Genomic DNA, 26,632 nt, shown 5'->3' with positions numbered 1-26,632 from the left:
TTTATTCTTGTCATTTTGACTTTATTCTCATAATTTTCGACCTCATTCACGTAGTGCTACGACTTTAGTCTCATAATTCCGACTTTAGTCTCATAATTTCGATTTTATACTCCTAATTTTGACTCTATTCTCGTAATTTCGACTTTATTATCGTATTACTATGACTTTATTCTCGTAAGGCTTTTTTTTTACGTGTCACTAAAACCTCTTTCAGCAAACTACAAAGTAGAAACTCGGTTCTATGTACATGATATGACAGTTATGTCAGTGTAAAGCAATTCATCCACATAATTGACCGGAATGATTACGCTACCAAATACTGTGGGACTTACTGTGGGTTAAATGTGTGTTCCAACTCACAACTTGAGTTTACATACCCGCAATTAGTTCCTATTTATATTTTGCAAAAATGGAAGAATAATGAGTAACCATGGTTTTAACTTATTCAGCCATATCGTAACTTGTCAGGTAAGACTGCATGAAGTAAATCCAGGAAATATATTCATAGACAGAACAAAATTCTTCGTGAATGATCTCATACAATTCCTAGAAATTCAATAAAGGGTGATATGGAAATAAATTTCCCCTTGAGGAACAATAAAGTACATCCATCCCTCCTTTCTTTTAAAAACTTTTAAGAAAGGGTACAAACACAAACCTGGATTTATCAAACTAAGTGAGCCATGTTGATTATTAGAAATTTGCAAGTGTGAGGCCATGTTGAAAATAACACTTCAGATAACACTTCCATTCCTATTAAAGCAATGTTCAAAGCCTCAGAGGGTGTTAATCTTTTCAACATACCTGTCAGCCACTGTGGAGAATTAGTTAGCACATGTAGGCGTGCAAGTTCAACGAAGTGATTAAGACTTTATCGTGAAATGTGTAGGAGGCCTTGCAGACCTTTATAGCTGCGTAATGATAGAAAAAAAAAAACCCTATCCATAAGTTATTATCAATAAGAAGTAGTTTAGGCAGCGGTGGAAAAAGTACTCATATGGAAGTGGAAGATTTGAAAGAGGGACTGGAAGTGGGTGGAATGATCAAATATATACAAAATATCCTGTATGAACGTTCGCCGTGCCAAAGATGACAGAGAAATAAAAGAAAGGCGTGGGTGTAACGTACACTAATTCATGAATACGTCTGGAGAGCTGGAGAATACTACAACAGATCAGCCTGTGGTGCACTTCTCATCTATCCAGAGTCTCTGTGTTTCAGGTGAGGGATGAGTAAAGATTTTACAATCAGTCATAAAGGTGTGTAACAAATGACTGAAGGTAAATATTGTGGCAGGATAGAATTCAGATGGACAATTTTCTTATCACAGTTTAATATGGAATGATAGCAGCCACTTTAACCAACCGTGGTGAGAAGAAAAGCATCTCAAAATACCCGTATTTAAAGCGTTAGTGGGGATGGGTTGCAATAGAAAAAAACCACATCGAGTTCCACTTCTATCAGTTGAGAACAGGTGGTGAGACTGAAGCCTGGTGAAAGAGCATAAGAATAGAAGATGGAAGGTTTTTTTTTTAAGAGCCTGCACTTATGAGAGAAGCTCAAGTTTAATATTTTCAGGGGAGAGCCGGTGCAAGCGGCAGTCTCGCACACTCGTGTGTGATTCTCTAGAGCTTAAATGCGACCGAAATGCTCGACGTCACACAGGCTGCTGCATCATGGATCTCAGTCGGAATGGGAAATGAAGAGTGCAGTGACAAGACGCTGCAATATGGATTTAGTCCTTTGCCAGTCTTTCTTTTTCTGCACACTTCCTTTTATCCCTTCGGATGGATCGCTCTGAAATGGGCGTCATTTAGTATAAATGAGAAGCCGATGGTACATGAGGGACAGATTTAGAGGGTTTAGTGTATGTTGGATTTTAAAGCTGATCTATTCCTGTGCACTTCAGCTTGCACTTCTGAAAGTCTTGGCCTTTCTGCCCCAATGGCCTGCTAAATAATGAATGACTTAAATTTTACTTTGATGCTATTGTCTTAATCTAAATGGACAGCGCTGCATTTAGCACGATTTTAATAAGATTTACGTTCCTCCTTACATTAATTTTCCAAGCTAATATGAATTCTTTAAGAAGAATTACAGGAGTACAAGATTTTCTAAAATGTTATCTGAATTATGAGTTATCTAAATCTAAGCTGCTAGGAAGTCCTATGACTGCATAATGCTGCTTCATTTAAAGCCTTAACCGGTCCTTTTGCAACAATCATTAACAGTTAATTTTCATGAGACTGTATTCGAAAATCTTGCAAACACATGAAAGCTATACTCATGCACTATATGACCAAAAGTCTGACCAGTTAGCACAAGGGTTAAAGCCTGCGTTTGTCTAAAATGTATGTGTATTAGGGCGTAACGGTGTGCACAAAATTCATGGTTCGGTATGTACCTCGGTTTTTAGGTCACGGTTCGATACAAATAGGAAAAAGAAATGCAAAACGTAAAATTGCTTGTGTTTTTTTATTAACGCAATTTATTATAATTAACGTTTTAACTATGTTCGGCCCATAAAAAGGATTGCATTCAGAACGCGTGTGTATCGAACCGAAAGCTGAAATAAGTTTGTTACAAATATGTGTACAGTAAAACCCATAATGTATGTTGTAGCCTAAAGAACTAAGAGTCTTAAACCTGTTTCACAACAACAATGCCATTATGCACGAAATTCATAAAGATCTGTCGTTTTTAAAAAGATTAGAATGAGACCTTGAGTGTCATACAGAGCCCTGATCTGAATCCCACTGAGCAGCTTTGGGATGAGAATCCCGACTGCACCCTCAGCCTCCTGACCTGACTAATGCTTCAAAATCTAGTAACAAGCCTTCCCATGAAGAGTGAAGGCTATTAGAACAGCAGTGTGGCAACTACATTTGGAATGGGATGTTTGACAAGCACCTATGTAATGATTTTTCGAACTCTAGGTGTTGCATTTGCGTTCACAAGTTGCTATCGATTAACAGGGAAAAAGAGTGAAGTAAGTGGTAAAGAACACATCCTCGATGTAGCCTGTTGGTCTGAAAACAAATCAGGGTAGATGAAGTCAACTCTACGGTCTTCTATCAACTTCCGTGAAACTCCTGTTTGCTCCTGAAGCACTTCTCGCAACTATTGCTGCTGAATAAAATGTGCACTGTGACAGGGTGGATTCCTTTGTGAGAGGCGATGTGTGAATGTGGGCATCGCTAGCCATTCCCGCTCAGTCAAATCAACGGCGCATGCCGGCTCAAAGAGGCTGATCCTGGCTCGTGTTCGGATGTTTACCGAGGCTGGAGTTGAACATGGTTGGGAAATCTCACAGATACTGCTGCAGACTCTGCCCCCTTCATCCATCATTAAGCTGTAAGGAGATGCCACGGCGTGCCGTTTTACCTGAGATCAGCCAGGCTTTAAAAAATAAGTGCATTTTAAGAGCATAATGAGGCATTGAGCATTCAGTCTACATGAATTCTTCATGTCTTAATGATGCCATATACATGTTCATAATGTTATAAAGTGATTTTTAATTATTCAAGTTTGTAGCATGTAATATTATATAAGTAAAAAAAAACAACAAACAAAAAAAAATATATAAAATATACATATAATATGTTCGCATATTTCTTAGAATTTTGATTCATTCCGACTGCCTCTCTTTTTTTGCAAATACCTTTCCAGACTTTTGTGCAGTTAAAAAGACCAGACCAAAAACACCGACTGTGTGCTGCCCGTTTTAAAAAGCAGAGGCAGACAGATATGTGTATACAATATCTACAAGGCCAAAATGATGAGGAATGCAGTGCTTCAATAGCCAAGCCAGCTCTTTAAACTAACCACACGAGTGAAATTATCATAGAAAAGGAATACAGCGAGGCTGTGAGGCCTTTATCCCCGGAATAAAGCCCAGCCGGAGACTTGAGTCAAGGCCGGGCTGCGTCAACAGAGCTGCAGCCATGCGGATCTTTTGTCAACATGATCGATTTCTGTATCTCCCCTGAAAGTTGTTTTGATCCTGTGTGAGCCGAAGAGAAGCGGGTGTGTGCTGATAAAAAGAAAGGGATGAAGAGAGACAGCCATCTGCACAGACACAACACGAATCAAATCAAAGCCGTGAGGATTCACCGCGCCGTCCTCAGAGGAAGACCGAGACAGGACGGATATGGATGGAAAGACAGAATGTGCAACAATGACGAGGACCACCGTTTTCAGTAGTGTAGTTCACTGATATATGTATGATATGTATGTAGAAAAGAATATGCATGAATTGGCTCATATGCAATATGCAGAAACAGGTCAAGATTCACATCAAACATCAGAATGAGGAGGAAAAATGAGTCCCTGTGACTTTGACTGGGGCATGGGTGTCAGTGCCAGATGAGCTGGTCTGAGTATTTCAAAACTGCAGGTCTCAGGGATTTTTTACTCGATTTGTACAAACTAGACTTTCTAGAGTTTGGACAGAAATGTGTGAAGGAAAGTGAGTGGCAGCTTTGTGGGAGTAAATGCCATGTTGATGAGAAAGGACAGAGGAGAACGGCCAGACTGGTTCGAGCTGACAGGAAGGCTAATAAATAACCACTCTGGAAAGAAACTGGAAAAAGGTCAACTTATTTTAAAGTATATAAATATATAGGGTTTGTCATAAAGACTGCTTTTGTCAGACTTGATGTTCGGGTAACATTACCCCTGAGTCGAGTGACAAATTTTTGTTGACATGTTTGTGGAACCCTGAGGCAGATGAACAGTGCTACAACAGCAGAACAGCACTTCGGGTTCCGTGTCCCAAAAAACGACATACTTTTCATTCTTTAATATGAAACTTTGTAACATGTAGTTTCTGTGATCATTTACGCTAAATCAGCTATAAAAGCATTATTTCCTCACCAGCCCCTGAATACAATAGTGCGTCACAGATCAAAACTTAATACTGCATGAGCACATGCACATCGCAGTCCGAACACGTGACAGTTCCCCCGGTTTGTGTATGGGGTATTGAGCACTGTCGAAATGAGATAATTAGAAAATGAACTAATGTTAATTAAAGTTAAGAAGGGAATCATAAACCTAATTAAAACATTAACCGAGCAATTAAAAAACAGAATCAGCTGCCGAACATGGTATAGTTTGTGGAATTAAAACCCCTTCCTTCAAATGTTGGCAGCGACTTTAATTCCCATCCCTGTGCACAACAGTGCAAATGAAGCCATTAGCCAGTCATGAGAGCGAACGGCAGAAGAACAGACCAGCAGAGCTTTACCCTTATCCTTCTGGAAAAGAAAAAAAAAAAAGCAGACAGCCCACGAGACAGTGGTGCTGTTTAATGACTCCTTTTACTGGGCTGAGGACAAAAGACAAATCTACAAATATTTACGGCGTTATGTTATGCAGCCACAATTGAATTCTTCAAATGAAATGTTCTCGCTTTTTTCCTTTTCAGTGACTTGCTAGAACTACTTTGCAGTTCCTTAAGTACACATAGCTATATATAGTTTGTGTCATTTATTCTTATCACATATAACACTCAATAACCTTTATAGGATCAACTGTACCCTGTCTTTCCATTCGACTGTCCAATAAGCTATATGCACTTTTCGTTCATATAACAGAGAACAGGGCTGGTTTGAGCTGACAGGAGGGCTAGGGTGAGCTCAAACAATCACTCTCTGCAACCACGGTGAGCAGAAACGCATCTCAGCTTGAGATTCTCAAACCGTATACTCCTATAGATAGCATAAATGCTCGGAATGTTCAAGCTTAACACCACCCCCCTATTAAATCTATCCTAGAATTTTGTTGACGATAATAAAGATGGCATTATTTGTCAAAGTGTTTTTGTTTTGTCTGAATCTGGCATGTCACTCAAGCAGAGAGCCAATGATGTGTGCAACCGCAGCTGTAGATGCACTACAGGTGGTCCATACGCACACACACAAACATACACCTTACACATGGAGAGGTGGGCTTTTACAAATGGACAGAAGCCAGGAAAGCATGTAAAAAGAACATTTGTGATTTGTGTTTTTTTTAACACCCAGACCTCCTTTTCTTGTGCTTATGTGGTGTTTTAAGGATCTATTATTGAACATTAATGGGAGAAACCTCCAATGTCAGTACTTTCTATTAATCGGTACATTTCTAATTTTTCTCCCAACAAGAAAAGCTCAATGTTTTTGTACCTTAGGTAATGTTGGCTTCAAATAGGATACCTGGTCATGATTATTCCACTATAACGGCATGCCCCCTAAGTGTTTTATTCCTTACCTAATTAAGCTATTATATTTGCTGGATGAATAGCGAACCACCCACAAGTAGACATAATTAAGTTCTTTGACAAAACAGAAACTCTGTAACCTTGAAACCATCTGAATAGTTAATACCCATAAGGCAGCACTTGCCTACATGCTAATAAATGTTAATACAGTAAATAAAGTACTTCTATGCAAAGTCATTACACAATGTGTGTGTGTGTTTGTGTCTTAATCGAAATGGAAATTGCCTATACACCACTTCATGTAGGGTCACCAGAAAATCTCTGTATAAAATAAACTTTACTGCTCTAAGCAAAAAAACTTGTCGTATAGACAGTATGGTGGTCAACATCCTCATTAGACCCGATGCTAACACGTTCCACCCACACACAAACGCAAACACACACACACGCACAAGCACACGCTGCAGCAGAACGATGCATTAACTAGATCCAAGTCCATGCACCATGCCCTAAATCACTTATATTCCATCATATTCTGAGATAATGAACTTTTAGCTCCTCCAGCCTGGTCCACATCAGTGTAATTACCAGGAGGCACGCTCACACACTTAATAAAGTCATCGGTATATTCAGCACACCTCAATGAATCTTAATCACGTATAAATCCTTTATAAAAAATGTACATAAAGAAGCGCTGACCCTGTGACCGCTGCTCTCGCTGCATCTAATTATGTTTGGTGGTGGTGCGAAAGCTTAAGCCGGACATCGAGTTTAGCGTTAGCACTGCAGGTCATGGGGGGGGACTTAGTGGGAAAAAGAGAGCGATCTGATTATATCAGCCGCACAAGATCTCGCTCGGGGTCTAGAATTGTAATCACACAGCACATTGCTCCAATTATAACCGAATATCAGCTTTATGTGGGTGTTTAGCCTTCAGATAGCATGAGATGAAACTTTCTGCTGTTTGATACCGAGGCAGTTCATGTTCTGTTATTCCTCATTATAATTATTCCCTTTCAGAGTTTAGTGTTGAGGGGACTGTGTTTGCATGTGTGCGTGTCTGTGGAATGCAACATTCATGCGATAATGGTTTAGAGAAATGCAAAAAAATATATATATATATATATAGACAGTTATTTTGTTGGCTCTTTCAATCATTCTGCAGCATTGTTCCAGTCTTAATGGATGTAGCTTTTATTCCCAGGAACAAAGAAGGTGCAATAAACGTGGAAGACAGATCAAATAGGTACCAAACAAGCGGAAACTAACATTCTCATCTGACACTCATCGCTCCTTCCAGCATTTTTTTCCGTTCTCTAGAGGCCGCTCTCCATCCTCAGTGTTTTTGGTTCGCTCTTATACACTGCGTTCTCCATCTGCGGCATCACCCTCCTATTCACCCGACGAGCATCCGCTGTATTCACCAAAATGAAAAGGCGGCTGATTTTGGCTCAGCACACTGTGCTCTCCAGCTCATCTCTGAGCTAATGGACTATTCGCTGTAGAGAGGGAGAGTGGTGGTGCAGACTGATTGGGAGCAGGCAGTAAATTATGAATTTGCTACTTTCAGTTTTGCCAGTGTGTATGTGTGCATGTATATATGTGTGTGTGTATGTGTGTATGCTTTTATTGAAATTCTTTTGCAGAGGTAATTGGAGATAAACAAAGTGCAAACAATGATAAATGTATGTCGCGTCATTTATTAGATTAGACGACCGAGCTGTGCGGTTTCTCTCCCCGCTCTATCCGATTAGGGAGAAGACACAAACGCATGCGCGCCTCATAGCAGGGAGCAAAGTGCTTCATTGTGCTGATGAAAAGAAGTAATTACACTCCAAAGGTTAATTGCTTAATTGGACTGCAGTGAAGTTCACTAGATGCAGGTTCTGCTAGAGAACAAAAAAAAAGCCTAGAGTTTTGTAGGCCAACGTATGATTTATGTATTTATGGATGTATGTATGCATTGTCAAATGTATTATTATTGCCCTTGTCAAACTCGCTCAAATCCTTTGCCCATTTTTCCTGCTTCAAAAACATCAACTCAAAAGGACAAAATGTTAACTTGCTGCCTAATATACCCCACTCACTAACAGCTGCCATGTTAAAGAGATATTGTTATATTGTATGCCTGTTTATTTTCGGCCCCCTCCCACTCTAATGACTAGATAAAACTTTCTTTCGGCTTCTCCCATTAGGGGTCGCCACAGCCGATCCTCCGCATGTTTGATTTGGCACATGTTTTTACGCTGGATGCCCTTCCTAACGCAACCCTCCCCATTTATCCGGGCTTGGGACCGGCACTGAGAGTGGCTGGGGTTGGTTCCCTGACCAGGGATCGAACCCGGGCCACAGCGGTGAGAGCGCCACATCCTAACCATTAGACCACCAGGGGACTTTTCTCAATGCCTGAAATACAATTTCTTGTAAAAAAAAAAAAAAGGATTTGTTTTTTATTTAAGTCACGGCTTAAATAAAAACGCTTGAATTTCTTATCAGTATTATGTTGACCTGGTCCTTCATACTGAAAAAAAATAATGCAACGAGAAATAAAGCCTTAGAACTCTTGCTATGAGTAAACACCCACTGCAGGAGGTCTGTTAAGCCCAGACATCTTAAATGGCAAAGTTGGGAATGAGGCTATCAGAACATTTCTATAACTGACTTCATGGTGCTTTCACGCTCACAGGCCTTGTCATTGTGTGTATGTAGGAGAAGATTGCTGTAATCCCTGTGTGTAATCTGGAAAAATAGGCATGAGGGAGTAGGTGAGGATGAGGCCTGCCTACTGAAGGCTGATCCTAGCCAGAAAAGCTGAAGGACCGATAATACAGAATTCAGCTCCGAAAGCTTTCACGTATACAGATAAGCTTGAAGTGGGTTGCAAATTTTGTTTTATTGTGAGTTGTGAGTATGATGCTTTTTGGCATTAGTTGATTAGCAACTTAGTATTAATCAATCACCATTATATATGTTACTGAGTTCTGTTTTCGTTTCCTTGCTTTACACAGTGGCCATAATAAATGTGTTCATTTGCAAAAGCGTCTAGAAACTTTCAATATGAATTGAGCTAGCTGCTATTGGTGTAGTTAGATTAACTACTTTGGACTGAGTACAGTTGCACTGGACCCAGCGCATGTTTAGTTTTACTCGACTGTAAGTAGAAAAGGTTCCATGATTTTCATGATTTCCGAACTGATAGTGGACGATTGTTAAGAACAACACATATTTTATGTTGTCTATTCATTGCCATGACAAGCATCCACAAGGTTTCTCATCACATAGCATCTCATAGTAAGTAAATGAACTTCTGGATAGATACGTGACGCCTCTCCTATGTTTTGTTGAAAGATGTTTAATAGGGACGTAAATACTAATAGAAAGAAATCAAGAGAAGTAACAACTTAAATCTGACACAAATTCCCCAAAAAGAAATTAAAACCAATTATTCCTTGGGTACCAAACTAATTATACTCTGTGGCTCAGGTCAAAATCCATTGTGGATGAGTCCTTTATGTCAAAGCCTCAGTCAGGGGCCGAATTGTATACCCAAGAACTCGCCAGAGAAGAAACAGGAGCTCTCTGTTAATGGGGGCTCTTAAGAATGTGCTGTGCTTTCAAGTATTTCACTACTTCAGAAGAATGGCAGACCAGAGGGTCTATTGTTTAGAAGTAAGAGTGTCTAGAAAGAGGACTTGACAACCATGTTTCTGTTGTTTCATTATTTGGAGGCTATGGTTTTAGGGATGTTTTGAGAGCTACCCTACCATATGAAGGTTCTCGTGGGAATTCTAACATTCTGGTTTTCAGAGGATTTGAACAGATGTTCTACAAATGTTCCAATAATAATAATAAAAAAAAAACATGCAACAAAAATATTGTTGGAAGATTTAGAGATTTCGAAACCTTCTCAAAGTATTAAGATGAAACATCTCACATATGCATGTATTTTGATATTGCTTTAAGGCAGTTGATAAGACGATGGACAAAGCTGCCACTCACCCTGACAAGCATTTGTGGAAAGGGTCCTCTAGAGTTCTCAGGCACATTGATAGGAGGTATGACCCAGTCTCTCTTCTGACGACGCAGCCCGTTGGTAGAGGAGCCTCGCTGGTGTCGACGGGGGAACATGATGACTCTGGGATTGGAGTAGTGGTTGTGGTGGGATCTTGAGTGGTATCCAGTTTCATCACCAATCTGTGAAAACACAAAAATATAGGCCTAAAGTTGTTTTCTTTGATCAACAGAGAAAAAGGGGTCAGGGTTATTTGAATCCTAGCCTCGACACGTGTCATATACTGTAGTTGTTGAGATGCCGAATGCATCCTTACTGGATAACAGAGGTATAACACAATGCATCAATCTGCATTTGTTACGTGCATCAAATATCCATGCTTTTATTTGGATGTATACACCCAAGAGGTGTGGACTTTTAAAGAAAGAACACCCAGAGGTATAAATTCCAGCACTGTCAGCATGGTATACAAATAAGATCTGACAGTTCCTCAACCTCAGCTACATCACTCAAATACCTAAGATGGCCAAGGGCATCTGTTTTCAAAATTCCAGCAGATACTAACTATGAACAAATGTTTAAGCTAAAACTGCATCGATTCAGGTTAATGAACTTGGTCTTTCTTTGTCCAGTGAGCTTCATATCTACCTACTCTTTTCTGCTGACATGAAATGAACACTTTTTTTGTGTGTTTCACAGGAACACAGTCCAGATGCACACTCTAGTTTTAACCAGATGTCCTGTGACCCATCCGAGCAAGTTATTTAGTCTAAACCAACTTGTGAATATTTCAGCCTGAATTTTTCCATGTGCACGTATTATACTTTCATTCTGAATAACGTATTTGGTTTCATCCCTACCATCAGCGGTGGACAAAGTACACAAACCATGTACTTGAGTTAAAGTAGAGATACTGTGGTAAAATATGACTCAGGTACAAGTAAAAGTGCTCCCTTTAAACCTTCACTTACAAATATTTGCCTTTAAATTTACTGAAGTATCCATATGATTTATTATGGCTGTAATGTTTCTATTATCATTTTTGTCACACGACTCTTTGCTCAATCAACTCAGTTTATGTGAAAAAAAAACTCTTTAACTCTTAACACACCAACCTTTTAATAAAATATCAATGAGTGAAACACTGATTTCTATTCAAATTATCATGAGCCCGAAACCTTTTTCAAAAAAATCCAGCAAATAAGGACACGGGTGTTGTGTTCGAGTCAGGAGATTCTGCCATCATTTATTACCCCTCAAAAAGTTCTGCTTGCTGTTGAACTGACACTGAACTGTATGTTCGTGCTAACCAGATACCACCAAGCGCCAGTCAAAACTGTTATTGGTGGATTGGTGCGTGTTTGGCCAGTTTTTATTCACTCATAAATAAAATGGCTTGACTTTGAAATGTGGTGAAGTTAAAGTAACAGTATCTCCTTTAATGGAAATACTTCAGTAAAATACAGATACGCAAAGAACTGCATCACTGTCCAACATTGCCTACCACAGGTATTTCAAGTATAAGAGATATAAGTATATAAGTAGGTTACTAACAAATGTAAAAAAAAAAAAAAGTCACACTATTTTTGGACCTGATTAAGTGTGAGAAAGAAAATCTAAATAAATGCAATTAACAAAAATAACCCACAGGATCTTGTGCATGGCTTATATGTAACAGCACTAAATTCTGATACCCACATCTCTTTCCCAACAATAGTCACAAAACCCTTGTCTAATTTACCTGCTCCTGTCAGCGTTAAAGCTGCGAAACAATTTCGATTTGACAATAGAACACCTGTGTCGGATTATTAAGATAACCATAGGGTCTGCACTTAAAGGGCTTTTCAGGGTAATAATTCACAGCTGGGACCGTCTTAGCCAGCCCATAGGACAGAGCACTTCGGCAGTGACGCATGTTATGGCCATGCACCAAATAAAATCTGACAGAGACTGTTGTCACCGGTCCAAAAGGCCAAGGAGAAGGTTAAGATGGCCGGTCCAACAGACGGTTATTTCAGTCTTGTTTTAGAGGCTGTAACTCTGTTCATCTGGTTGGATTGGTGCCTATACCTTCTGGTGCTCCTTCCATCCTTGACAAAACCATCTGCAATGCTGTATTTCTTAAATTGGCTCGAGGTCTTTTCAACAATGACCTCAAACACAGTTTATCAGCCTGCCGTTATCCCCCGTTTCTCTGTTTCTCAGTTAACCGGCACTGAGAGTGGCTTGGGTTGGTTCCCTGACCGGGGATCAAACCCGGGCCGTAGCGGTGAGAGCGCCGCATCCTAACCACTAGACCACCGGATCCGCTGTGGCGACCCCTAACGGGAGAAGCTGAAAGAAAGAAAGTCTTGCCATTAATTCAAGTTTATGTGTAAGTTCTAAGTACCATTCTCCTTGGTTGCTCATTCTGTGATTGGTTGCTCCGCACCAACACGTTTAGATTGTGTACGTCTTACATTGTGCTTTTGATTTGACTTGATTTTGATTATAGTCCCAACTCTTTTAGACTAATGCACATGGGCCTCTTCCTGCCCCTCAGGGCTCAGCTTAGACTTTCAAGGACAGGGCTTGTCAGTAGGAAAGATCAGAAAATTGTATTTTAATACAGAACTTGAAGAATAATTTGCAAGAGTATGGAAAGATCTACACAGCAGTTTGTGGAATAGGGGCAGGAGGAGGGATAATGATGGATTGGGCATCAATGGGCCAATTCCCAATGTCCTGCTATATAGAAGCAGGAGAACTTGGAGAGAGGAAGATACACAAGGAATGTGTGTAAACCATTCATACAAATACTGCCTGTGATTGTTACACCTGGAAAAGGCAAACTGTGAAGACTTAACTACAATAGTTTGAGACACAGAGCTGTCGCTGAAATGCTTATTAAAAAGAAGCTACTTGAAAAGAGATATATGGAAACACACCTCAAAATTTTGGGCATCAAAGTGAGGAACCGCATCATGTACAGAAAGGATAAGTGCCAATTTGTTAGCCAGCTAACAAACCTTTATTTAATCTACCTGTAGAATAATGTAGACTGCCTGCTAAATGCTGATCTATTGGGGACGTATGTTCTACACACTTACAATTACAGCTTTAATAATGTAGATAAAATATTCAGTTCTCCTTGTTGGAAAGGTTCACAGGGCATTGTTCATTGTTCTTTCATTTATCAATAGTAAGTGCTTCCTCGGGGTCCAATAGTTTTCAACTAGTTTGCTAGTTTATTTATACACATTTAGAAAAACAGTCCCATGAACATCTCTAATTGGAACCATTAAGGTTTATACAGTATTTTATTTTAAAACATAGGCCACACCCACTTTAGGCTGAATCCAAATAAAGATGTGGATATTTGGAGCACTAAACAGATGTAAATGGTGTCATTCTGTTACACTCCTATTATGTGTAATCACACGACGTTAACTGACTTCTGAGCCGGCACATGTTCCTGTCTTCGAGTAAGCTAGAAATGTAGGGCTTTTTTTTGGCATGTTTTACTTGTACATTTCAAAACAATCTTAACGTCTGTCTGCTACTGAAGAGAGTCAACAACAGACAGAGCAGAAATCAGGCACTTCATGTAAAAATGATTTGTTGTTAAACTGCAGTTCATCTTAGAATAGGGAAAAAAAAACTATTTTAAGGTACCTTTTTGGATTTTCGTCTTGTTCATTAGGTTGTACTGCATTGTAGCTGTATAATAATCACGGTTACCATAGGAAAGGAAAAGCGCCACAATTTACAAATTACATGCTGTGACCTTTGTGATGCGGCGGACCACTCTGCAAAAATGTGACAGTGATGCTTCAGTGCTGCTGCGTGTGCAAAGCCACAGCCCAATGTGTTCCAACACTGATAAAACTCTTATCTCTCTCCAACCGGATCTGTTCATTAACACTGAACATTCGTCCTTTCCATCTCTCTCTCTCTCTCTCTCTCTCTCTCTCTCTCTTTTACACACACGTTCTATTCTTCCTTTCCACACTGCCTCAGCTGAAATACAGGGACAATCCAATAATATGCCTTATTCATCCAATCAGATCTCATTTTAGGCTCTCTTGTGCATTGCAAAAAGTCGGCGCCTTGCCAAAAAGTGAGCATGAGAATGAATTAATGCATCGCATTATATCGATGCCAGGATGAAACACAGCGCTTTAACAGGATTTCTAATGAAAAAGACGTATTTTTCTGCCAGGCTTACAAACAAATGTGCCGATTACAAAAGGAAGGTGTGGAGAAATAAACCAGAACAGGCTCGATGTGCTGTTGGATGCCTGATGGGCATTCAGGAGTCAGTGACTGTGAAATGGCTGGATGGATTGCCCTGTGCTCCAAAAGAACCAGCCCAGCCAGCTGGCACACCACTGGGGAGATGCCCGTTCAGGTTCCTGTTCGCCTGCAGCCATGCTGCAGACATCTGGCGGTTATTGTTCCACTGAGCAAAATTATCCCACGTGCAGGAACTTTCCTGTTACAAAGCATCATAAATGTACCCATTCTATATTAGACACAGTGGCCACATGAAGAATTGAAATATAGGCAATTTTGCACACTGGATTTCTATACATCAAAATCCTAAGACCAGATGTGCTATTAGAGGTGTGTTCTTGCTTTAAAATTCCGAATTATCGCGTTCAATTTAAATTTTCACATCTGAGACATTGACTCCCTCACTAGAGACAATTCATCTATTATAAAGATGATAAGTGACCTCCATTTATGATTTTATCATGAATAATAAATGACAGCTCGTTCGAAATATGCAAATGATATCACTCTAACTGCTCCCTTCTGCCTTTCAATCACACGTTAGCTGAAATTCCCCATCACCCTGGAAGCGGGATATATTGGAGACAGATGAGAGAGAGTACGGATGAACACAGGGCTGGAGTACGATCCATTTCAGCTTGAATGAGAACACAGTCATGTCCAGTGAACGCTCCAATACCACAGCATGACTGTTCCATATGCTTTCTTCGTCTCTGTGCTCTTCCAACAACTGTTAGATCTCTGTAGGAATGACAAACTATTTTTTGCTGCCGAAAATTATCGAAATATAGGCCTTAGTTCTAATATCAGGTCAAATATATTATCTATAAATATTCGTTCTCCACCATAAAAACTATTTTCCGTTGTCAGTCTTTAACCCTGTGGCAAAGGCAACTAGATGATTCAATTCCTTTTAACAGTTTTCTAACTTTTTTTTTTAATTTGTACAATTATTTTAGACAATTATTATGTCTCTGGTTGTGAGGAATAGTGTTTAAACTGTTTAGAATTTTACAACACACTACCTGATCTTCTGCTTTTCTCCATTATGATTGATGACCAGGGAATACTAAGGGAAAGTGTGCAATCTTAAATATGCCCAAAAGCAACAATAGAATTGGCCACAGAAACCAAGTACAACATTTAATTACACAAGAGTAGAGAATCATTAAAAAGATTTTTGTTTTTTTCTTTTACAGCAATAGTGCACATGGAGTAATTAAAAAAGGAAACTGCTTTGTAAAAAAATAAGTACATTTCTCCAACTGTTTTTGCCTGCTCTGGTGAAAGGTGCCAACAGTTCCAAAGTTATTTTTTGTCCTTCACTTGTATATCTTACAGCATATATATATATATATATATATATATATATATATATATATATATATATATATATATATATATATATATACATACATACAAATATATATATAGTATATAGTATATTTTTTTTAGCTCTAAAACTCTGCCTGTGAAATGACACAGTCAAACAAAACAATTATACTGTAAATATGAAAGAAAAATTATTAGCTATTATTAGCTATTTATTCCAACGGAGTTCATCTGTTGCCTCAGTGACATATAGGTGAACTGCATTTGATATTATTATTGATATTGGTTTAATAAACTGCTTAACAATTATTTTTCTCGCTACAAAAATGGCCACCAACCAAATATTGCACAACATAAATATATACAAACGTTCATACATTAAAACACACTAATTAATACACACACACACACACACACACACACACACACACACACACACACACACACACACACACATTTGATTAGTCTTTTTCTAATTGTACAGTCATGAACTTGAAAAATGTAACATGCCCTTCGAGGCCTGTTGAGTCGAAGATGTAACTCTTGTTTTTTTTTTTTCTGAGCATTGGACAAACTGATATTGGGGTGAATTTGTTGGGACGTCCTCTCCTGGTAGGATTGATAATGTCATTCTCCCACATACACATTGTACAAAAGAATGAAATGTTGTTACTACGGACCAAAGTGCAATGTTTTCCACTTGTGAATAATGTTCCTCACTGTAAAATGATGGACTTTAGATTGTTTGAAACTAGCCTTATAACCATTCCCAGATTGGTGGGAGGCAGCAATTGCTTTTCTACGATCAGTGCCGATATCTTTCCTCCTTGTGTTGTCCTGAATGCCCCGGACCAGCAAACTGCTAGAATCGGGTTTCAACCAAGGTGGTCACACCTGCTTACTTACATAATTTAATTAAAAGCATTTAATTTGCGGCACCTGGCTGCTACTTAGCCTTTTAATTCTTATGCAAGCAGTAAAGGTGTACTTAGTTTTTCTCACACTGAATCCAATTTTGGCTTTATGTTTTGAAAAAATATATAAAGACGGCGTAACATGGCGTGTTGTTCATCTGAAGTCGTATTCAGCTAATTTCAGGACCTGACAATTACCAGATGATTACATCCTAAAATGTAAAACCAGTCACACACACACACACACACACACACACACACACACACACACATATATATATATATATAAATCGTTCTACAGCAAAGGCTGAGCACAAATGCAGGTCAGTGCAGTCAGGAATGTGTATTTCGGGACAGATAAACTTAGACTTGTGTAAGCGCTGTTAGTAAAATTTTATAGGTCTAAAGGGGAAATTGTCTGCTCTATTTCAACTCTATTAATCGAACCAAAAGCAAAAGCTTTTCAGCTTTGCATTAAGACCTACATATATCCACAATTCCTCTATAATTAACCTCAATAATTGTGTATAGTGTACATTATTAAGGTACTTAGTAACTGTTATTAACTCTTCATGTAAAAGTATTTACAGTACTGTTTCAGCTAATTCCTTTGCAGTTGTGATGCATCTCCCTCCAGAACCATAGTGTTAATTGTAGTGTTAATAGTGTAGAAATGAAACAGCTACCAAAATAGTGCATGTGCTATTACACGTGTGCAGAAAATGATATGTTACTGTTAATCGGTGTTTAATTAAAACAAAAAAAAAACCCTTATAACAACTTTTAACAACCTGCATTTGGATTGAAAGTGAATCGCGTATAATTATAGAATAGAAATGGTATTTGTATTTGATAGACATTTCAGGAATTCATCATTAATGACAACTTTTTAAATTTTGACTCAGTTTTACATGAAAACACTACAGGAAGTCAGAATATCCTGAACGTAATCAAACATCACATTTTCCACAAAATAGTATAAGAAAATCAAAAATTTGCCATTGAAAATGAGAAAAACTATTCAGTTGCTCAGGTACAGTTTCAGTGAACTTGGTCATTTGTCATTTTGTACAGCACAGATCTGATGCTCAACAATTATCTCTAGTTCTACATTAATGTGTTTATTACACTATATTATCAGTTCTGTAGTAACAGATCAGTCTCAGGGACTCTTAATCTCATCTATTAATAAATGGCTTCTCTGTGGAGATGTTTGTTTAACACTTACTTTAGTGTCTCTAGCATCAGCACAACACTAATAGGGGAAAGTCGTCAGGCCAGAAGTGTCTAGGTAAACTGCCAAGCTGTGTTTAAACTCTTATTACATTCAAAAAAGAGAATAAAGTGTACAGTATGTATAGTTGCTATAATGTGGTAGGCTGTAGAAGGCGATATAACCAGAAAACCACAGTTCAAGAAGTGGTAAGGGGAAAAATAAATAACGGACAAATGACAGAAGCACAAGTTGTGTTTTTTAGTTCAATACAGTAGTCGTATTCTTATAAAGATGCCGACTCATTGTATAATGGATTGCTTAGCCCTAAGAGTTTCACTGTGGCGTTACTAATAGCTTTTAGATTTTAGTGTCCCTATCTAATATGACTGATACAGATTAAATTATATGACTAGTAATCAAGAAAATTCCGATTTTGATGATGGATATTTTGGTAGAAAATAAAAAAACAGCATCTAAACCATTATGAAGAGCACGAACAGGACTAAGGTACTGTTGAGAGAGTCCGTAAGGCTTAAAAACTAATCAAGTGTCTTTCCAAACTTTTCTCTCGGGATCCTGCACATCTAGAAGTTTGTATATACCAGACTATTCAAGAGACTACTCTTTTTTTTTGCATGCTGACTAGTCAAGTTCAGTCCAGTGACACAGTAATAAAGATTACACACTGTGTCCTAAACCGATCTTATCAGTGGCTTGTATTAGATAATATTATCATTAGACCAACCAATTCATCAAAGAGAACAATTTGTTTTAGGGAGCCATACATACACTCATTATCCTGATCTAATCCCAAAGCCTATTTAGGACATTTGTTTGGGTGTGAGCTTAGGCATGTGTGTGCTTAGGCATTTGTGAGTGTGTGTGTGTTTGTGTGTGTATGTCCTTCAGCAGCCTGGCACAGAGAGGCTTCTCTAAATGGCTGCACAGAAGGTAGGGACATGTGAGGGGTTAGGGACACGGTGAGAGGAGCACATGTCCTCCTCCCTGGAGAAACCTTAGTGCTTTCTTGTAGTTTGGTCATTTTTGGGTCACTTTAGATGCTGGAAAAGTCCCAAGGCCAGTGGGAAGGTCATAAACCAGGTACACGCCAACTCACTGCTGTTGACCATCATCGACAAGCGAGAGACAAGAGCTTCGTGACATAATCGAGAACTGATGACCATGATTTTAGATTTTAACAAAGAAAAGACCTTACATTTCTCCCTAAATCCTGTTTTTACTCACCTCTGTGGAGTATTAAAGTATAAAAATGCCTTCACGAGTTCTATGTGACTACACACATATTTGAGATTGCGAAACCTGGGGTGTTTTGTGTGTTCAGAGACCTGCTCCAGACTAAAATAATTTCCAGGGTCCTCCATTTTGATCAGAGCTTTAATTATAAGAACAGCAGGGCAAATTTGTACCATCATATTAATTTATTGGTGCCTTCAAAGCATTTCTGTGCTTATTGAATAATCCACTTAACCATATCTAGATTTCAAACAATGATTCTATTCACATTTTCCAGCTGTATTAAAAGTGCAGGTAAAGTGAATTCTAGCATAACCTTTTTTTTTTTTTTTTTTTACCGGCAGGGTGTAAAAGTTATTGCTAGTCGATACATAAGTGGAAGGGCAGGTATCGTGTCACATATTAAGAAGAAACCTAATCTTCTTACTTCAGTCTTTCTTCTGTTTATTATATATTTTATTATATATTAACTTTCATCAGCAAGACAAATTGTTCAATTACTTTTAAATAAAATCTTGGTAGGTTTGCTGGACATGAGTTCGATTATTGTACTTACTAATGTAGATACTGTACTATTGCAAATAAATGAATCATTAGTAAAATATCCTGTTAATAATATCCATTAGCTAGAATTTGACTTACTGATTAGCCATTTGTGTTAGCTACTGAAGTCGATGCTAGTCCAACATGCCGCTAATAAAGAAAAAAGGCTACCTTAACAATAACATATTATTAAATATATGTTGTTTTTTTTCATTAGAGGGACTTTATGCCTTCTAGGGAGAAAAGTGTTTCATATTCTAGGAGTCTTAGTTTTCTTGAGAATACTGCAACATTTTACTGAGGTAAGCATTTTACTAATGTAATCTCTGAAATGACCAAGTTTTGATTATTAAGGTATTCATGCCAGCACAAATGTGAACCAAATTTGTTTTTCTTACATTGTATAAACAAAGGTATCGGGACATTCAAGTTTTCCAGCCATATTGGATTCTTCCACCAACCTTTAGCACTATGTTGGAGGTACACAATTGTACAGGAGATCTTTGAATGTGGTAGCATGAAATCTTCCCTTCACTTCAACAAGGAAACCCAAACTTGTTCCAGCATGACCATGCCCCTATGCACAAAGCCAGCTCCATGTTGGTATAGTTTATATGGGTTGGAGTGGAAGATATTAAGTCTGCTATAGAGCTCTGACCTCAAACCTATTGAAGACCCTTGTGTTGAATTGGAACGCTGACTGCACCCCAGGCATCCTCACCTCACCTACATCAGTACCTGACTTAGTACTGACTTACTCTGACTGACTGACTAACACCAATGGGGCTGACGGGGCACAAATTTCCACAAGCGCACTCCAAAATCTAGTGGAACATCTGCCCAGAAGAGTGGAGGTTATTATAACAGCAATGGGGACAAAATGTGGAATGTGATGTTCAGACACATATATGAATTTTATTGTTAGTTGTCCTCAAACTTTTTATCTATATAATGTGCATGTTGGTAAATACCTCCATGCCCCATATGTTCTTGGCACTCTCATATTTAGTGATGCCCACAAAACTTTATAACAGGAAAAGCTCACCTGCGAAAAATGCCACTGCATTGCATTAACCTACTCTTCCTACTTTTTTTCAGGGTGGCATTTAATTAGTTTTGCATTAATATTCATTTATAAATGTGTTAATTTTTCCTTAACTGCTGAGCTACAATTAATGAATAAATGATCTTCCTCACCTGGTTTATGAGGGCAGGAAGTGGGTGTCCGGCGACAGCCAGTTTAACGGTCGTCTCCCAGATCCGCGTGTCTTTGCTCCCTTGAGCCGTCACCATGAACTGTATAGGCTCGGACAGGTTCATCACATCTTGCTCAGCGTACAGAGAGCCGTCCGGATGAACGCCGAATTTGGGGTCGCTGCTCTCGAAGCTGATCCGCTCATTCAGATGACAAGCCTCGAATATCACTAAACAGGAGAAATGAGCAGATGTAGGGTGAATGAACAGGAATAATGACTACTTGATTCTTTCACTGAGACATAAAAAAAAAAAAATTAAATAAATAAAAAGCAGATGCCCTTCAGATGGTGTGTTTAGGTGGAAAATAAATGCCGCTAATTGGTCAGTCAGAAGAGGAAAAAAAACAAGTTCTAAACAGTTTTTACTGGTTATAACTTTGATGACAGAAATCTTTATGACCAACTGTGTTTGTGTGTGTAAGAGAGAGAAAGAAAGAGAGAGTGTGAGAGAGGAAAGAGAGTGATAAAGGTGGTAGAGAGTGTAATCTTGAGGGATGGGTTTAACACATTCATAAGCATGTAGACTCATATCCTGAGAAACATTTAGATTATTTTTCACCTTTCTCACTCTCCCTTACAGACACACACACAATTAGAACTATATGAAATGACTAGGGACTAATTTTAATGTAGGGTGCAATGAACTACTCTATACTGTCTCTATCTCTATACCGAAACAGAAAATGAGAAGGACTTCAAAGACTTTCTTAACAATCACGTCACTCCGTCCCCTCCAAACCACATTAAAAATATGATGAAAACTTATGACAGAAATGTCTTACATCAAATATTAATTGTGAGTCCAGTGCTTGCTACAGAAACCACAAAATACCACAAAAGACAAGACATGTTCCAAAGATTCACGTCCGATTCGAGTGGAAAATACACACTCCTGCACTTTCTACATGGCGTGCAGTGTTGTCGAGTCTCATTCGGGTCAGATGCATGAATCACGTGTGTTGATTTTCTATCGTAGAAGAAGCTTTTACTTTTTTTCCAGGTTGAGGCCAAATTCAGAAGTCAATATATTTGTAAAGTGAAATTTTTTTTTTAATCCACTTTTTCTAGAATTTCTGCTCAGATTATAATAAATAACCAGCGTGTAGTTCTCACTTCTTTGTTTCTCTGATTATTCTTGAGTAGATATGTTTGACTTTTCCAAAGCCATGACCTTTAAACACAGGCACCAACTTTAAGCTAGAGGGGGAAAAAAAGCAACGATAGAAAATGTGGATCGAGAAAAGTAATTGTTGTCAGATGTAATTTTGTATTAAAATATCAAGAGGCAATTTAGAATTTACTCAATTTAGACATTACAAAGATTAGAATGATGACATATGAAAGTAAAGATACCAAACACTGAAATCTAACAGAAGTCTTATTTCCTTGCTGATACTGTATGTAGTGTAAATAGCAGTAGTCCAAGTTGTATTCTCATAATGATTACGGCAAAAAGTGGTAAAAAATATTAAATTGTACGTCCTACTGCTCTTTATTGTTAGTTAATTTGGTGTGGAGTACCGCCTGCGATAAACGAAAAAAACGTGATGAATGGATGCCACCCCAAATATAATATTTTATGTATTTTACTGTACTGTATTAAAATTTTACTTCACTTTATAATTATTAATTATATTTTTATTCATAAATTTCAACATAAAACTCCACAAAAACAATTCCCTATAAGTTTTTTTGGTCTATCGTGCTATCTGCGGGAGACCGGGAAAATCAGCTAAACAAATTAGTTATGTGGCAAATGCAATTCCACGATAAACAAGGGGTGTGAGATTCGAACCGCAGTAAATCTATCTATCTATCCATCCATCCATCCAGACAGACAGACAGACAGACAGACAGACAGACAGACGGACAGCCATTGGACTTAATACTTTCTTCTGGCTCAAGCTGACATTATTTGAGGAATTCCAACACCATACTGCTTCATATAAAGATGTTCAACATGAGATCATTTGTCTGTTTCATATTCAGTATGCCTGCTTTCAAAACTGAACAGCAATAGATATGCAGGATAACCACAATATTTTCTTTTAATACAGACTCAAACAATGATAAATATTTTCCTGCTTGGAATGGCCATTGCTTTGTTCAAAGCAAACAGCTAAACTTTACACAAAACCAGTGCGACCATCTGTCACGGGAAAATCGCACGTTTCCATCAAACAATGAAGGCAATCAACGGTCCTGTATAAATGGTAAATGGAGCTAATTTGCTTTAATGGAAGGGAGCTAATTACAGCCACTGAGGATGCTGCATTTTTCCAGAGGAGAGCTAGAGGGGAGCTGGCTGAATGCAGGAAAGTGTTTGCATATGAAAAACAGACGCAGTCACCCTGCCCTGGTTGTTGCTGCTATGCTAAGATTCAGTGTTGGCATGGGAACAAAAGGATGTGTCAGGTGCTGAATCATGTTATTCAGAAGCATTTTTCATTCGGCCACATTGACCTAATATCCCCCTTTGAAGACCTGGTCTTACTGTACATAAATAAACAATAAATCTGTTTATTGTCATTAGGTTTAAGTTTTCATGGCACACATTTAAAAAAAAGTATCCAGTTTTCCCCAGATTTCCCCAAACCACAAAGATGGAGGCACACAATTGTAAAGGATGTATAACAACTTTGGGATGAAGTGGAAACCTTACTGACTGACTGAACTCACCTACATCAATACCTGACTTTGCTAACACCCTTGAGGCTGAATGAATCTCCACGCAATTGCAATCTATTGTAACATCTTCCCAGAAGAGTGGAGGTTTTATAATAGCAATTAGGGACTAAATGTGTAATAGAATGTGCGGTTAGCACATGCAAATTGTGTGGTCAGGTGTCACAAACACAAACCGGTGCCCATATAGTCCATATAGAAAATATTCATTTGATTTTGTTATTATGTGGAACATCAGCTGTACAAGTCTGTGTGAATGAGCTGTTACTATAAAGTCAATACAGCCTGCACTACTGTTAGAGCTGTTAAAAAATAAATCAACACCTTCTGACTAGATCAGATCTGAGACCTCAGCACCACTGTGTTATAAAGCGGGGAAAAACTTGAACTGCTTAAAGTCAACTTAAACTGCATTTTTTATCACCCTTAGCCTGGATCTGAGTTAGGAAAAAAAGACAAAATCTTTATGGACATTTCAAAGTCTGACATGTTTTACTGGGGTGCTGTGAGAAAGGTGCCAACTAGAAAGTTGAAGAGAGAACATGGCAGAAGGAACACAACTGGCAGCCACTCCATTCACACTCAGCTGGATGTGCTTCTGACTTCTGAATTCTTTTCTCGCTCTTTCTCTCCAGCCGTCTTTCTCTCCAACCTGCACAAGGAATTAAGGAAGAAGGAGGTTGCCAGTTATTTGTTTTCTCTGCAGGAGCTGAATGTCTGTGAACAGTTAGTTAAAAAACCCCGATATTATTTTTCTCCACACTCACGCGGCCCCTTTGCTCTTTCGGCAAACGTGGATGAAAGCTGAACATGCTACTACAAAATAAGCTATAAAAAGTATATCATTTTGTTCATAGGCAGTGCTGAATCTCTGTGACTCTTGAGCAATGAGAAGAGGAACAGAAATGTTCTGGATGGCAGGCAGACAGCATTGGTGCATCAGAGTTGTAGAATCTGGGGCTCCATCCTCAAATCATGGAGGTTTGTACTCTACGTTCTTTTAATGTCCACATCTGTTTTTGTTTGATACTCAAGATTATTCACACATGCCCTAAAAAGAAGCTTTTAGGTGCACAGGCTACTCCAAATCACACTGTCTAGAAATGTTAGTGTTAATGTTAATGTTAATGTTAATGTCTTTAAATGGATTAAATGGGTTATAGGATTTTAGTCAGGTCTTGGACTAACTCCAGTCTCGAGCTATTGTCTGTACTGACCTGAACTTGTCTTGGTAGGTGGTCTTGATTTTGACTGTTTATGTCTTTTTGCATGCAGTTTAAAAAGAAGCAATTCCTTCTCTATGAAACACTGAAAAGTATTTAGTTGAGAGAAAGCCTCAAGAAAAAGGATTTGACGATCTCGACTTGACTCAGACTTAGTCTATCTTTAAAATGGTCTCAATTTTGACTCAGCTTCAATTCCCTTTCGGTAAGTCCTAATGTTGCTGCAGGGTTTTTGCATCGAGTGGTCTTATAATATAGAAACCTTAACCAACCAAAGAACCTTCCCATGCTGGAATACCTGGGTGGAGTCCTCAGATCTAAAATGGTTTTGCATAACTGCTTAACATAATGCTTTGGTCAAAGCCGAGCTCAATGATCGAACTCATGGAACACACAATGTTACACAGAAACACTTGCCCTTGTACCAGCTATTCCGATACTTATAACAATGACCGTCAAGATCAGCAAAGCGTAGTGTTTGGTGGTTTTCCTAGTTCAGTGACACATGGAAACCCACGGAAATCCCGTCCACTCGTATTTTCCGCCCACTTTTGGCATACCATCTGACAATACCCTGATGAGGTATTGTACAACAGGAATGTAATCCATTTACAACTCCATCACAAATCAGTGACAGCACGCTGGCACTGAATAAAGGTCTCGCTTTGTCCTACAACTGCATTTCACAATGAGATCTTGGCCTGAGTTTAAAGTCTGCTGCTGGGTGGTGTGGAAGTTAAAAGAGGCTACCAACACAGACACTGCCAAGCTGAAGGATTTTGTGCCAAGGCCACACACCACCACTACCACCACCACCCTCTGTTTGCTTTAATTAAATGTAAACACCTTTTCTCATTAAACTAAGAGGGTTGGAGGACAATTACTACTTAAAAGGTTCTCTTTAATATCTTAGTAGATTTAAAAAGATACTTGTTGGGTTTTTTTTATCTGAACCATTCTGTGTAAACCCTAGAGATTAGACCCCTGAACTTTCCAAGATATCAGCTGCATATAAAATACTCAAAATAGCCTATTAGGCACCAATGACCATTTCACAGTCATGCCTGACTTTCTCTGCATTGCATTATACTTATATAATCAAAAGTATCTAATAATGCAGACCCAATTCCTCGTGTCAATAAGTGATGATGCAACAGGAAAAAAGTTTTTACGAAATCTTTGCATTTCATGATGAATCGCATTGCTTATTGCCTCCAAGTCCATCATGTATATTTTTCTCACACAAAAACCCCGAGGTCATCGGAATAATCTTGTTTATAAGCAGGAGACGAGCTGAGCCTAGAGGCTGTGTAAGCCGTTATCTTACAGGACAACGCAATAACTCCATGCTGCCTAAAGCTACAACACCTCTGCTCGAGGATGTTTATGTGGAAGGCACATGACTGTGAATGGTGATGAGATTGCTATAGGGATGTCTGTTCTCAAGTGTGTGAGAGAGATGCTCGAACACCATTCTATTAGTTTAGATCTGTTATTCTACTATTTTGTAGAGGAAAAAAGAAAGACATAGATGCAAATGTCAAATATTTATGTTTCATTTTTACCTAGCATTTCATTTTCTTTATTGGATAATATCATTGTTTGGTGAAAATATTACAAACTACTGGTGCAAATATTCTGAAAAAAAAAAGAGTTTTCAAGAGTTTTACATACTTAAATGTAATGTTATTTTTTTTTAAAATTCATATATTCTAACTTT

At 38.5% G+C, this 26,632-nt stretch overlaps 1 protein-coding gene across 5 annotated transcripts in view; it reads right to left on the bottom strand.

Annotated features, from left to right (window-relative positions):
- Nucleotides 1-26,632, bottom strand: part of cdh4 (cadherin 4, type 1, R-cadherin (retinal)) — a 412,242-nt gene that overhangs the window by 49,568 nt on the left and 336,042 nt on the right. For all 5 annotated transcript variants that reach the window (XM_046875037.1, XM_046875039.1, XM_046875038.1 and 2 more), the window contains 2 exons: nt 20,946-21,172; nt 10,202-10,396 (listed from right to left, as the gene is read on the bottom strand). In XM_046875037.1, coding sequence (XP_046730993.1) covers nt 10,202-10,396; nt 20,946-21,172 — 422 coding nt within the window. The remainder of the gene's footprint in view (nt 1-10,201; nt 10,397-20,945; nt 21,173-26,632) is intronic.

Source organism: Silurus meridionalis, chromosome 19, assembly GCF_014805685.1.
Source record: "Silurus meridionalis isolate SWU-2019-XX chromosome 19, ASM1480568v1, whole genome shotgun sequence".
Taxonomy (NCBI): domain Eukaryota; kingdom Metazoa; phylum Chordata; class Actinopteri; order Siluriformes; family Siluridae; genus Silurus; species Silurus meridionalis.
Note: the sequence above shows the minus strand (reverse complement) of the source record. Positions and strands in the feature narration are given on the sequence as shown.